The following is a 14,372-nucleotide window of genomic DNA, read 5'->3' on the forward strand; positions in this document are numbered from 1 at the left end:
AGAGGAGATGGCCTCAAGTTGCACTAGGGAAGGTCCAGATTGGATATGAGGAACAGTTTCTTTACTGAGTGGTGAAGCACTGACAGAGGCTGCCTAGGGCAGTTGTGGAGTCTCCATCCCTGGAAGGGTTAAAAAAATGTGTAGCTGTGGCTACACATTTGGGGACATGGTTTAATAGGCACAGTGGGGCTGGGCTCACGGCTGGACTGGGTGAGCTTAGACATCTTTCCTAAATTTAATGATTCCATGATCCTATGCAATTCCTAGGGCTGCCGGTTCTCCGCTGAAACCCACTTTGCCCCGTGGGTTTGGCTCCCCAGGCTCCTCGGCTCAGGCTGCATCGAGGGGTGCACAGCCTGGTCCCCAGACCTCCACCTGCATGCGTGATGGGGACATGGGATTGGGACAAGGGGGGGTGTGTGGGGGGGGTGGGACAAGGAGCCCCCTGATGCTGCCCAAGCTGCTGCAACAGGACAGGGCTGGGAAGGGGATGGATGTTCCTGCAGGTGGGCTGCATTCCTCCACACAAAGGTCCTCCTGTTTGTCCCATTAGTGCCATCATTAACCCCAGTTAGTCTCCTAGGGAGAGCAAACGCAGCCCAGCCAGGGCCCTGTGTCCCCAGACCCCCCTGTCCCCAGCAGCTGGGCTGCGCCAGCCTCCCCTCCCGCTTGTGTACTGGGACCAATTGGTGCAGGGAGCCCAGCTTCGCACCTTGTTAGCACAGCAATTACCTCTCTTTACCCTCACGATTGCACTTGTGCATATTTGACTCCAGTCCACCTTTCCAGCTATAAATTCCCTGCTGGAGAGGCAGAGGGGAGTCGCTGGGGCAGGGACAGGAGAGCCATGCTGGGGACCGTCCTGCTGCTGCTGGCCCTGGCCAAGCCCGTGTGCCCGAGTCCGAGCGGAGCGGCGAGCAGGCGAGCTGAGGCCTTGAAGAAGCTCCTGGAAGTCTTTGGCATGGAAGACCCCCCGCCTCCCCCAGCTCATTCCAAGCAGCCGCCCCAGTACATGGTGGATCTATTCAACACTGTCGCCAACGCGGACGGTGTCACCAAGAACCCCGACATCCTGGAGGGCAACACAGTCCGCAGCTTCTTGGATAAAAGTAAGGGTGGAGGGTGCCCACGGTGCTGGGGACTGGGCTGCGGGAAGGGGCCAAGCGCAGCCGGTGCCCCTGGTTTGGCTCCACCTCTCAACCCATCCTTGCCTCCAGCTCACAGCGAGGAGATGCGGTTCCTCTTCATCCTCTCCAGCGTGGCCAGGAACGAGAAGATCCTGACAGCAGAGCTGCACCTCTTCCGCCTCTGGCCAAGGGCCACTGATGGGCCCAAAAGACAGCACTTCTGCCAGGTGAGGATGGGGATGAGGATGGGGGTGAGGATGAGGATGGGAACAGGGACGTGCACCAGCCAGTGCCTGGGGATGCTACTGACCCTGCAGCCACTCACCTGCAGTGGGACACGGCCCAGCTTCATGAAATTCATACAACCAAATGCCACTGTGTTACACAGAATCACAACGTTTTAACCACGGTGGGTTGTTAAATATCATTCTGGTTTGTGCCCGCACCAGCCAAGGCACCTGTGAGTTGTGACAAACCCAAGCTGACAACTCCCCCATCTCTTACCTCTTTTTCCCCCAGTACTGTCTGGGCTCTTTCCCCTGGTGGTCACCACCCTTTGCTGCCTCCCCCAGGTCAGCATCTACCAAGTGCTGGAGAGGAGCGAGCCGGATGCCCCCGCAGGGAAGAAGTTGCTGGCGACCAAGCTGGTCTCACTGCAGGGCTCGGGCTGGGAGGTCTTCTCCATCACGCAGGCTGTGAGTTGTTTTTCCCCTGGGTTGGGTGGCACAGTGGGAATGTGGGATGGTACCAGGACACGTAGGATGGGGACCCCTGCCCTGACCGCCTCAGCACCTCCACCCTGCAAGGGAATCCTGCGCACAGGATTTTTTGAAACCCATTTCACCCCAGCAGCCCTTCAGGCTCTGATGCAATTTCCTATCTGAATGCTCTGCAGGGGGATGCAGCCTCTGGGAGGGGGTGAAGGCCCTGCTGAGAGCTCCAGGGGCTGCTCTGTCCAGCCCCCAACCTGGTTCCACTGCTCCGCAGGTAATGCCGGTGCCGGCTCCTGCCGCAACGTCCCTCGTGCCACAGCCACGGAGCAGCTCAGCCCCTTCCACAGCTGCGACACGGAGAGCAGCCATGGGGGATCCTGGTTGATGCCTCCTGGCTGCTGACAGGGCATGGGGTCCATCGGCCTGGCATGTGCCACAGGGACACCAGCTGAGCGCCTCTCTGGCCTGTGGTGCTGTGCTGACCCCAGTTTGGTTCCCCAGGTTCGTGACTGGACTGAAGATGAAAGCAGCAACCAGGGTTTGGTGGTGACAGTGCAGGGCCCGGGCGGGAGCCCCCTCAACACCCCACCACTGCGGTTCGCCTCTGGCAGGGACCATCATGAGAGCAAGAAGCCCATGTTGGTCCTGTTCACAGATGACGGGCGCCGGGGAGCATCCCTGCCCACAGCCGGCTTCCCAGGTGGGTCCCACACACCCTGGCAGGCTCCCTCCGTGCTTCTATCCTCTTGCTCGTGGGGCACAAGATGCTCCCGGTACCTGGGCTCCTTCAAATCCAAAGGTCCTTCTCTGGCCAGCAGAAGAAGCCGTCTCCTTTCTGTTTTAGTCTGTGTAGGGTTGCAGGCTCACAGATGTAAGTCTGGATTTGCCTTGCCCTGATGAGCGCAGTTGTGGCGCTGTGAGGTTGTCACCTCCTGGTGGCTCTGCCTGGGCTGATCACAGGCTGTGACCAAAGGTGTTGCCACACTCGGCAGCTGCAGATAAAACCTGTGGCAAGGGGTGGTGGTGGGGGCTGCACCTCGTTCTCTGTCCTCCCAGGCTCTTCTGATGGCTAATAGCATCGGGTGCTCCTTTGTGGCAGATTTACAGCCTCCTGCTCCCATTCTCACCGACAAGAAGCTGACCGGGCGACGCAGCCCCCGCTCACTGGACCGGCTTCAGCCCTGCCAGAGACATCCCTTGTCCGTGGACTTCGAGGAGATCGGCTGGTCGGGCTGGATCATCTCGCCACGGGGGTACAACGCCTACCACTGCAAAGGCTCCTGCCCCTTCCCACTGGGCGAGAACATGCGGCCGACCAACCACGCCACAGTGCAGTCCATCATCAACGCCCTCAAGCTGAGTGAGGGCGTCAGCAGCCCCTGCTGCGTGCCCGACAAGCTCTACTCCATCAACCTCCTCTACTTTGACGACGATGAGAACGTGGTCCTCAAGCAGTACGATGACATGGTGGCCGGGAGCTGTGGCTGCCACTGAGGCAGGAAGGTGGAAACGCCACTGTGGCCAAAGCTGCTTCTGCTCCCATCGGAGCATCTCTGTGGGGTCTCTGCCCCCCAAAATCCCCACAGAAGAGATAAGGGTGAGCAAAGCTCTGTCCTGGGTGCCATCCACCCCTGGTAGTGCTTGGGAAGGCTCAGGGCTGAGCTCTAATTAAATTGACCTTAATGAGCCCAAATGACCCAGCAACTCCAGGGCAATGGCTCCGTGTCAGGGTGCCCTGCGCAGGGTGCAGGATCCGTGCCCACGCAGAGGTGTCCTGCTGGCTGTACTATATGTAAATAGCAAGAGCTCTAATATATGACAGAAACCACCTGTACAGGGTCCTGTAAATGTCTGTACATTTCTGCATTGTTGTGACTTGTAAAATAAATTCAGAGGAGCTATTAAACATGTTGTTCTCTGTGGGGATGCTGCTCACGCGGCTGGTTGAGGGTGAGCGAATGTGGCATAGGGAGGGCTGGTGCAAGCAGAGATGGAGATTCCACCACAGAGTATGTTCTGGGCAGGAGGTATTTGGTTGCTGAGCCCCCTTCCTTGGAAGCTGTATTAGCTCAGGATGCACCAGCTGGCCTGCAATGCCTGGAGGGGGGGGGTGTCTCCCTGAGCAGGCAATGGGGGTGTGGTGACAGGGTGTGAGGGTTAAGGGGGATGGAGAGGTGCCTGGAGGTGATAGAAGCAGAGAATCTTGAGGTTGGAAAAGCCCTCTAGGCTCATCCAGTCCAACCATCAGCCCAACCCCATAGTGCCAACTAAACCGTGTCCTGCAGCATCACATCTACATGCTTTTCGAACCACTCCATGGGTGGGGACCCCACTACTGCCCTGGGCAGCCTCAGCCAGGGCTTCACTGCTCTTGTAGAAAATAAATTGTTCTTAATATCCAATCTAACCTTCCCCTGGCTCAACTTGAGGCTGTTTCCTCTCATCCCATCACTTGTCACTAGGGAAGAGACCAACACTCACCTCACCACAACCTCCTTTCAGGCAGCTGTAGGCAGCGATGAGGTCTCCCTTCAGCCTCCCCTTCTCCAGGATAAACATCCCCAGCTCCTTCAGCTGTTCCTCATAACCCTTGTTCTCCAGCCCCTTCCTCAGCTCCATTCCCCTTCTCTGGATGTGCTCCAAGCCCCACAATGTCCTTCTTGTAGTGAGGGGCCCAGATCTGAACCCAGGATTCGAGGTGGGGCCTCACCAGCACTGAGTACAGGGACACAGACACTTCCCGACACCCCAAGCCAGGATGCTGTTGGGCTTCTTGGCCACCTGAGCACACTGCTGGCTCATGATGGTGCTGGGCAGGTGGGTAGGGGGAAGGACAGCTCTGGGTGAAGATGATTGGAGGAGGCTGTGCTGTGCGCCCAGGGAAGGTTTCTTGTGGAAGATACGTGGGGTGGGAGACAGAGCTGACCAGTGTTGTGGGGCCAGGGTGGTGCTGGGGAGGTGTAGAGAGGGAGGGTGTTAGAGGTCAGGGCAGGGGTCCCCAGCTCGCACACGCTGGTACAGCCTCCTTGTCCTAGGACTCAGCAGGACCACGACTGCCCCTGCCAGAGGGCTCAGCTCTGACAAGCCTCTTTTCAACTCTTTCCAACAGCAGCAGCTTAACCATGGTCCCAGGCTGACACCAGGACTGCCCCCCAGCAGCTCATCTCCCAGCTCATCTTGCAGGTGACCAAATCCCACCCTGGCCTGGTGGGCACCAGTTTCCTCCCTCACCCGCCGCTGTTGGCCCTTCCCTGCCACTGCCTTCCCCAAAGTCTGAGCTCCCTCTCCCCATCAGGGGAAGGGTGAATCACCCCCTGGAGCCCATTGACCAGACACGGTTCTCCAGCAGAGGGCAAACCTTCCCGTGCCCCACAGACACGGCCCTGCTCTGTGCCAACCAGCGCATCCTCGGCACACGGAGATTCCCAGCTCCCCTTCCAACACAACCTGGGCCGGGCACCTCATCCCCAAACCAAAATGCAGACAGACTCTCCTGCATCTCAAAAGTGCCCCTTCCTCCCACCGATGGGCAGGAGAGGTGGTTGTGAGTCCAGGGGAGATGTCCCCTCCTCACCCTCAGATTATGAGCATTTTACCGAATTACACAAAGCATCTGGCCAATAATCCAAGACAAGGAATGGTTTGTGCCTGGTTTATTAAATGCCTGTCCCTGGGGATGCTCTGGCTTCCAGCTCTGTATCCCCAGAGTGGCTGTGGCTCCCATCACAGCAGCATCCCGAGCCAGGCCCATGCCCCAGGCACCCAGGGCAGCGGGAAGGAAAATGGGTTGGTTGGAAGGGCACACAGCTGCAGCTTTTTCCTGTGGGTCTTCACCCAAATCCCTGGATTTGCTGGACTCAGCCTGGGCTGGATGCCCACCTGGCTGGGAAGGAGTCACAGGGCTCTTGGCCACTGCCTGGTGGGAAGCCTGTGCACATCCCGCTCAAGTCGGGGAGAGCAGCACCTGTTCAGGTATCACACTGGGCTTCATCTCATGAGTGTCCACTTCTACCATCCTCAGCAGGTGACAGAGTTTGGCCTCATGTGTCCCACCACCAGCTCCCTGTGTCCCTGGAGTGCCCTGTGCCCCAGACCACGGCAGACAGACATCCTGCCTTGGCCGTTCAGCACATCCTTTAGCTGGCTCTTTACTGACTGCTTTACTGTGGTTGCTGCTCGCTGCCCAAGCTCTGGAGGTTCCAGAGGGGACAGGGCTTTCTGGCAGGATGACCAGCGGAGGGCAGGATGCGCTGTGGTGGAGCTCCGGGGAGTGAAGGGTTGCTGGTCAGTGGTGATAGGGGGGCTCCGGTCGGCAGCATTCCGACAGCTTCCGCAGGACTCGCTTTTTCAAGTGGAATTTCCTGGAGAGCTTGACCGAGTTGCTGGTCTCGTTCTCATGGGCCTTCAACTTGGCATAGTAGTCAGAAAACTTGTTGTAGAGGATGGAGATGGGCATGCCGTTGAGGATGATGCCAAAGGAGATGCAGCCAAACGCCACCATCCGGCCAAGCACCGTGTCGGGCACCGTATCTCCGTAGCCCACAGTGGAGAGGCTGACCTGGGCAAGGAAGGGAAAGGATAAAATCCTACATGAGGAATCCAAGCAGACCCCCCTGCTGGTGCTGCGACCCCCACTTGCTCTGCCCCCGTGTGGAAGCTGGGTACGACCAGCACCGCACCTTGGCAGCACCGGCTCGGCTGGCCCTGCTCCAGCAGCCAACACAGCCAGGGCTCAGCTCCAGGTGGGCTTGGAGACCCCCAGAAAAGAACTAGGTGAGGCCCCAGCAGCAGACCAGAGGCAAGCCTGCCTGCTCCCTCCTCCCTTTCGTGTCTGCCTCTCCAAAGGCAGCTGGACATCACTGAGCTGAACTTTCCCAGCAGCCAGACTGTCTGCTGGAGCTTCCTGCTCCCACGGAGCAGCGGCTCCAGTGCTTCCTGGTTGGAACCTGTCTGGTCTCACAGGAATGAAGTTTCCTAGACCCTCCCACCAGGGGAAACTGAGGCACTGCTCAGGAATGTGCCCAAGGAACTGTGTCTGAGTGTCAGGGGAGCAGGACTACGTGGACAGGGTGCAAGCAGAGGCAGAGAGGTTTGGGCTTTGCATGGAGCCATGCTGACAGCATCACCCTGTGGCATTTAAGTCCTCAAATCAGGTGGTTTTGCTGAGTGATTTTGCACTTCCTTAAGAAGAGATTAATTTGCAGCAGGCAGCCTGTGGTGGCTGAGTGGGATAATAAGAGCAGAAGAGATCTGTGGGATCATTTAATCCATACATCAAAATGCCCTTGTAACCCCTGGCTCTCAAGCGCTTTAGCTGCTCCTCATCGCAGAGGTAATCCCAGGTTTATTATAGCGCTTGTCTTAGCAGAGCTGCCAGCTCCTGGCACGAGGAGGGCAGCAAACAAGGATTCCTGTCTCTGGCTGCAACACACTCTGGCCTGTGTCCCCTCTTGGACTGAGACATGGTGCAACCACCTTTCCTTGGTTCCTGCCTGCAGCTCCGCGTCCCCCAGCTCAGCCCCACAGGTTGTGCCCCCCTTGTGCCTCCTGAGCCCAGCTGGGCTGCAGTGTTGCCCAAGCCTCAGTCTGTCTCCATCCCCACAGGGTCTAAACTACAGCCCCCCAACACTAGGTCCCATAACAGATAAAGCCTGGACAAAGTCCTATCGCCCTTGTCGCTAACCCAGGCCTGGAGGTGCTCAGGGCCACTACTTCTGTCCCATCATCCTACCCCAGCTCTGGTTTTTGAGCCTCTGAGCTTAGTCTAAATCTCTGATTTCTTTTCTTGGAGTGCACAGGGCTCTGGTTTTCCCACTGTTACCAAGCATATGGGGAGACCAGGCCCTTTTCTGCCTCCTGGTCAGCAGCAGTGATGAAACCCTTGAGCACCAGAGCAGCCTCTACCCACAGAGCCCCACCACGTCCCCCTCTGGAAGAAGGTGCTTAGATCTTACCGCTGCCCACCACCAGGCATAGGGGATACTGGTGAAATTGGTGCCTGGGACATCGTGTTCCACTGAGTGCATGAGAGCAGAGAAGGTGAAGACCCCCATGGCAATGAAGAGGAGGAGGCAGCAAACCTGCTGGTAACACTGGCGCATGGTGAATCCAAAGGCCCGGAGGCCGGTGGAGTGACGAGCTAGCTTGAGGATGCGGAAGATCCTCATGAGTTTGATGAGCTTGAGAACTTTCCCCAGCTTGCTCACACTCTCTACCTTGTCCAGTTCATCATGGTAAAGCGTGTCCCCTTGGTCCAAATTTTCAAAGAGAATCTGGATATAGAAGGGCAGGATGGCCACCAGGTCTACAGCATTGAATGCTGCCCGCAAAAATTTCTTGAAGCTGGAGGAGGATATAAGCCGCATGAGGTATTCAGAGGTGAAGAAGATGGCACAGATCATCTCCAGCTGCTCCATCCATATCTTCCCTGTCTTGTGTTTCATCTCCTCCACTGTGCTCAGTGTCATCCCCACAATGGAGATAAGCACAAAGAAGCTCGACATGACAGCAATGATCTTGGCTGGGACAGAAGAGTATGGGTTCTCAATGAGGTTCCAGATCATCTTCCGAAACCGCCCCAAAAATTTGCCCTCAAAGTGCTCTGCTGAGTCCAGGGGCTCCAGTTCTGCCTCCAGTTCCTTCTGTACTTTCAAATACTCACTGAGTTCATCTTGCTTTTCCTCAAACAGGATCCGGCAGCAGCGCTGGGAGTATTTCAGATGGATTCCCCAGTACTCGATTTCCTCCACAAAGTTACTGGGACACATTTCATCCATTATCCACAGGACCCCACTGCGGTAGAAGTGGAAGATGTAGTGGAAAATGGAAGGATCTCGGTCAAAGAAGTACTCGTTCTTCTGCACTGAGTAGTCATCGCAGAGCTGCAGCTTCTTCATCGGGTCTGTGTAAAGCGCCAGCTTCCCAAGCCTGGTGATGGGGTACCGGGCTGCTATGCTGTAAGCGATCTGGAACAATTTGCCACCCACATTAATGTTGAGCAAATACTTGTTCCTTTGGATGGGAGTCTTGCTTTTCTCCTGGTGCCTGTCCGCCACGTTCTGCATGGAGCTCCATTGCTTTACCAGGCTGTCCTGGGCAAATGGGATGTAGACTTCCTCTTCCTCCGGTGTCCGGTAGCAGCCCCGGTGATCCCCTATCTTCAGGCTGGCAGAGAGGCTCGCGCGCCTCATCCCCAGCTGCCTCATTGTGCCTTCTCCTCTGAAGCAGTGACTCCCGTTACAGGCTGTGGGACAGCAGCCTGGGCTTCATGAAACGCTCCCACCAGGCATGTGCTGGCTGGGACAGGCACTGCGAGCTCTGAGGAGCAGTGCTGAGCCACTCCCCAAGGGGCACTGGCCGTGTCACGGCAGACCTGACAGGTTCCCAAAGCCGATTGCTGATCAGATTGCGGTTTGCTTTGTAGGAGTAAGAGGCAGCTAAGTGTCCGCTCCTTAAGACACTAATGAGATTGAAGAGCCAGTCCTTTATGTAAGGAACTATTTCCAGCGCTTCACTTCTCTTTTGCCTTATTCTGTTCTTATTAGCTGTTTGCATTTGTCACATGTTATCCCGTTTCCCAGGATGCACCATAGCAAACCAAGGAGAGAGCATGAACTTGCCTTGATTTAACCCTGAAGGACTCCCCTTGCCAGGCACAGAAAGCACAGACACGCAGGATCTGTATCCGTTTGTACCCCCACAACAGATGCTGCTCTTGGCACCAACCATTGGTTAAGCACGTGAGCGCCAATGCAGCTGCCCCTGCTCCATCAGCTCTCACAGCTCAGGGAAGGGGAATGATTGTGACCTCCTAGCTCACCCCTCAAAGCCCCATAACACAGATTTACAGGGGAAGAGGTCAAGAACCCATCTCGCCCTCCATGCGGTGCCTGAGCCAATCCCCAAGGTGACAGGTTGGTCCTGCACCACTGCCCTGTGCCACCAGCTCATCACATCAACCTTCAGCCGCAGTGCTCCCACAGTGGGGGCAGGAACACAGAATGGGACATTGGAATCGTATGTATGCGGTAAAAGTTCTGAACTAGAGCAACTGAAAAGGAGGAAACAGTCCTTTGGATTTGCAAGTAAATAGGGAACAAAAATGAAATAGACTGATCTTTGATGTCCTGACCAAGAACACCACCCTATCTCAGCATGTGAAACATCCCGTTGATCTCTATGAACTGATCTAATTAAGTACAGAGACCTGGAGCACAAAGCTGCTCCTAGACTGCAAAGCAGCTCAGGCTCCACAACAATTGAAGTCTCTGTGCCTGGGGATTAGGACAACAAAAATGCTCCTGGCACTGGACAGAGGAAGGGAAATTGGTGTCACAAACACAGCTCCAAGTTTTGGCACAAGAGCTGTACAAATGCATTTCATTCAGTCCTGAAACACTCAGCTCTGGGATCAGTAAGCAAAACCTGCATGACCTCAGAGGGAAGAGGTTGTGACTGCTATGTTTACCCACCAGCTGGGTCCCCATTGCCCAGAGCAAGGGGTCTGCCCCACATAACAGAACAGCTTCCTCAGCTCAGCACTTTGAGCTAAGAGGGTGATCTGGGACAGGCTGGTGACAGCTGACCTCTGCCATGTGGCCTTGACAGCACAAGCGCTTCTATCACCCTAGCTCAGCCCTGTCCTGCTGGGATTTGTAAAGCACCTTCCTGCTCCAGTGGGCCCTGAACTCCTTTCATTGGTGCTAATGAAGGAGGAACAAGCACACGAGGGTTTGGGTTTCACCATATTGGATAATGATTTGAGTTGGAAGGGACCTTCAAAGATCATCCAGTCCAGCCTCCCTGCCATGGACAGGGACACCTCCCACTGGATCAAGATACTCAAAGCCCCGTCCGACCTGGCCTTGAACCCCTCCAGGGATGGGGCTTCTGCCACCGCTCTGGGCAACCTGGGCCAGAGTCTCCCCACCCTCAGCAGAAAGGAATTCCTCCTTAGATCTCAGCTCAACTCCACTCTTGGACATCTCTGTGGGCACAGACATCCAGATGGAAGATGTCACCGTTTCAGTCCTGGACATCAGGGTCACCACTGATGTGGCCATGGAGTAGGACACCAACCCAGAAAATTCCATCTCTCTGGGCTCTGGTGTCCCCATGGACGAGGGCAGCGTCTGGGGCCACAACATCCCCTGCCACCGGGATGTCAGGAGCAGCGCAGGGCTCTGGCAGGCGGAGCTGGGGAGGGAGGGGGATTGGAGCTGGGGCAGGCATCTGCTTCTCTGGGGGGTGGGAGAGGGAGTTTGTTTGAAATGTTGTTGTTTTGGGGGGAGTTGTTCTTTCACATGTTCCTGTAGTTTAGAGAATTGTTGTTGTTTGGGGGGGTTCTTGTTGTTTGGGGAGTTGCTGTTGTTTGTGGGGGGTGGGTGGCGGGTGGGCGTTGAGGAGGGAGTACCTGAAGTACTTTCAGAATCTGTTTTGTTCTTATTTCATTAAAAGCCGTTGTTTCTCCAGACCCTTTTCTAGACCCGTTCTGTGTCAGCATGGGGTGGGCAGGGAGTGCAGGGGCACCAGGACACAGCTCACCAGAGGGGCAAAAGCCTCACCCAGCCCCACATCGCTTTCCCCAAGCCCCGAAGGGCACAGAGCCGCCCCCAGGGCTCAGCCACCCCCAGCCGGGCAGGCAATCCTGGGGGGACGGGGACTCCCCTGGTGCCTGCCCCACGTCCAGCAGCCCTTTGGTGGGGGAGCCAGGACAGACAAGGCCCCGCAGGACTCACAGGGGCCCGTAGGGGATCCTATAGAGGGTCTGTAGAGGCTGTATGTGTCATAAAGGGGGTTTAGGAGAGCTCTGTGGGTCCTATAGGAACCCTATATGAGGTCAGGTGAGGTCCTATGGAGTTTCTATGGGTCCTGTGGTGGGTATCTTTAGGGGTCTTATAGGGGGCCTGTAGGGCTCCTATAGGGACTACATGGCCCCCATGGGGGTTCTGTAGGGACTCTGTGGGTTGTATAGGGGTCCTAGGTGCCCTGTGGGACATCTGTATGGGTCCTATAGGGACTATGTGGTCCCTGAAGGGGCTTTGTGAGTTACATAGGGGTCCTAGGAGCCCTGTGGGGTGTCTGTATGGATCCTATAGGGGCTATATGGGCCCTAGAGTGGGTCTGTAGGGGCTCTGGGGGTTGTATAGGGGTTCTAGAGACCCTATGGGGGGTCTGTATGGGTCCTATAGGGACTATATGGGCCCTCTAGCAAGTCTGGGGGTCCCTATAGGGGTCTGCGGGCCCAGGGGATTTGGGGACCCTTTGGGCTCCTCCAGCTTCTGGCAGGCAACAAAATGAGGCTAAAAATGCCGGGTTTGGGGCTTGTCTGGGTGGGGTTGGAAGGGAAATGGCAGGAATTGCCCCAAATCATCTTTTTTCCCCTTTTTCTCCTCACATTTCCTCTTCAAATTCATTATGATCAGGAGCGTGGGCAAGGGGAAGCCCAGCCTGCTGTACTGGTTCATCCACAACAAGTGTAAATGGGGCATTTTGGGGCATTTTGATGGTTTGGGGGCATTTAGGGACATTTTTGGGGACGCTTTAGGGGTTATTTTTGGCATTTTGGGGAACTTTTGGTGTTTGAGGGAATTTTACTCTTTTTTGAGAGTATTTTTGAGTGTTTGATGGCAATTTGGGGGGGGCTTGCAGGTATTTTTGGATCATTTTGGGGCATTTTTGAGGCACTTCTGGGGCGTGTGAGGCCATTTTGGGGTGTTTGAGGGAATTTGGAGGCATTTTGCAGTCTTTTCTTCCTCCATCTCATTTTTTCTGCAGTCAAACAGGATTGCGGCTGCAAGATCAGGATGGGATTTTGCTCTAAGTTGGTCAGTGTTGGTGAAAAGATGGTGGAGCTCCAGATCTGGGACACACTTGGTGAAGAGCAATACAGGTAGGGGAAAAACAAATCCTTCCCTGCAGCGTCCTATGGCTTTTGGGCTTCTCTTATTGTTCAAAATGGAACCTATGGAAACCTGGAATGGTTTGGTTGGAAAAGATCCTGGCGATGATCGAGTCCAACCATCCCTGTCCACCTCTAAACCATCTCTGAGCATCTCATCTCCCCGGCTTTTAAACCCCTCCATGAATACAGACTCCACCACCTCCCTGGGCAGCCTCTTCCAGGGTTTCACCGCCCTTTCCATGAAGGAATCATTCTTGATGTCCTATCTGAGCCCCTCCTGGTGCAGCTCCCTCAGCTGCTCCTCCTAGAATTGGGTCTCCGGACCCTTGCCACCTTTTCCAACCATGCTCGGAATCTCCATAGAATCATTTGGTTGGAAGAAACCTTTGAGATCATCGAGTACAACCACCCCTGTCCACCACTAAACCATCTTTGAGCACCTCATTGCCCTGGCTTTTGAACCCCTCTGCCAAGGCTTCACCAGCCTTCCCATGAAGGAATCATTCCCAGCGTTCCAAACCAGAGGCTCTGAGTCCCCAAACCGGATCCTCCAAGCACCAAACCGGAGCCTCCAGGTGGTCTTCTCCTACCTGTTCCTTCCTTCTCTTCTTCCTCTGCAGGTTGGTGACCAGGAGCTACTACCGGGGCGCAGCTGGCGTGTGGCTGCTCTACGACATCACCAGGTGGATCCATAAATCCCAAAAATCCCTTGGAATTGGGAAAAATCGGGGCTCAACCCCTCCTTTTTCTCCCCAGTTCCAGCCGGGAGATGTACAACACGTTGACCGACTGGTTGACGGACGTCCGTACACTCACCAGCTCCAACGTCGTCATCATCCTCTGCAGGAACAAGAAGGATTTATATGACCATTGGGAAGTGACCTTCTTGGAAGCTGCACGCTTTGCATGGGAGAACAGTGAGCTGGAAGGGAGAAATGTTGGCTTTAATTCAGAATTAATGATGGTGGGAATTAATGAGGTGGTTGTGCTTCCCAGGGCTCTTGTTCTTGGAAACCAGAGCCATGACGGGGCAGAACATGAGAGAGGCGTTCCGCATATGTGCCCAGACCATCCTGGACAAGATTGGGTCAGGTACAGCAGCACCAGATCGGTTTTGTTGGGGTGAGGGAGAGGGGTTGGAGCTTTAGGATGGAGCGGTTGAGATCCTGGAGAAGCTTTTGGATCTCAGGGCTAGAGATTTTGTATCTTCTGGGGCGGTTTTTTGGATCCTGTGGATGGAAGTTCCCGTTTTCTCCCTGCAGGTGAGCTCGCTGTGGACAACATGGCCTCAGGGGTCCAGTACAATGTCACCTTCCTGCAGCAGGTCCACCAACCGCAGGATGCCCCAGGCTCCCCCTGCCAGTGCTGCTCCTGCTGAACCCAGTGAGATGCCACCTCAACCCCCACATAACCTCCATTTCCTCTCTCTTTTTCTCACCCTGCCAAGGTCCGCCTGCCTCGACAGAGCCCCCCAAACCCCCCAGATCCAGCGCTGGTTGGGTTTGGCCAGGGTGGCTTCTCTGAGGGGATCTCCATGTCATGCCCCCCCAGCTCCAAATTCGGTCAAATCCCACTTCTTTAATAACACCCCCCCAGCATCGCAGTTTCACCAGCAGAACATTTTTTTTT

General features: G+C 55.6%; 3 protein-coding genes and 1 long non-coding RNA gene across 5 annotated transcripts in view; 2 read left to right on the forward strand and 2 right to left on the reverse strand.

Annotated features, from left to right (window-relative positions):
* The window catches only part of CD320 (CD320 molecule), a 143,836-nt gene that overhangs the window by 122,916 nt on the left and 6,548 nt on the right, over positions 1-14,372 (reverse strand). The window lies entirely within an intron of this gene.
* On the forward strand, positions 662-3,334 carry LOC138731740 (bone morphogenetic protein 2-like). The gene is made up of 5 exons (XM_069877868.1): positions 662-1,109; positions 1,218-1,354; positions 1,700-1,822; positions 2,342-2,540; positions 2,940-3,334. The coding sequence occupies exons 1-5, from the start codon at positions 848-850 to the stop codon at positions 3,332-3,334; spliced, it is 1,116 nt and encodes a 371-aa protein (XP_069733969.1). The 5' UTR covers positions 662-847.
* LOC138731850 (potassium voltage-gated channel subfamily V member 2-like) lies at positions 5,350-9,088 on the reverse strand. Its single transcript, XM_069878116.1, has 2 exons — positions 7,795-9,088; positions 5,350-6,398 (listed from the first exon to the last, which is right to left on the reverse strand). Exons 1-2 carry the CDS (start codon positions 9,043-9,045, stop codon positions 6,126-6,128), a joined length of 1,524 nt encoding a protein of 507 aa, XP_069734217.1. The 5' UTR covers positions 9,046-9,088; the 3' UTR covers positions 5,350-6,125.
* LOC138731770 (uncharacterized) lies at positions 13,361-13,783 on the forward strand. The gene is made up of 3 exons (XR_011339196.1): positions 13,361-13,426; positions 13,506-13,660; positions 13,740-13,783. It is a non-coding gene; the product is annotated as an uncharacterized lncRNA (long non-coding RNA).

The sequence above is a fragment of the Phaenicophaeus curvirostris genome, chromosome 28 (genome assembly GCF_032191515.1).
Source record: "Phaenicophaeus curvirostris isolate KB17595 chromosome 28, BPBGC_Pcur_1.0, whole genome shotgun sequence".
NCBI lineage: Eukaryota > Metazoa > Chordata > Aves > Cuculiformes > Cuculidae > Phaenicophaeus > Phaenicophaeus curvirostris.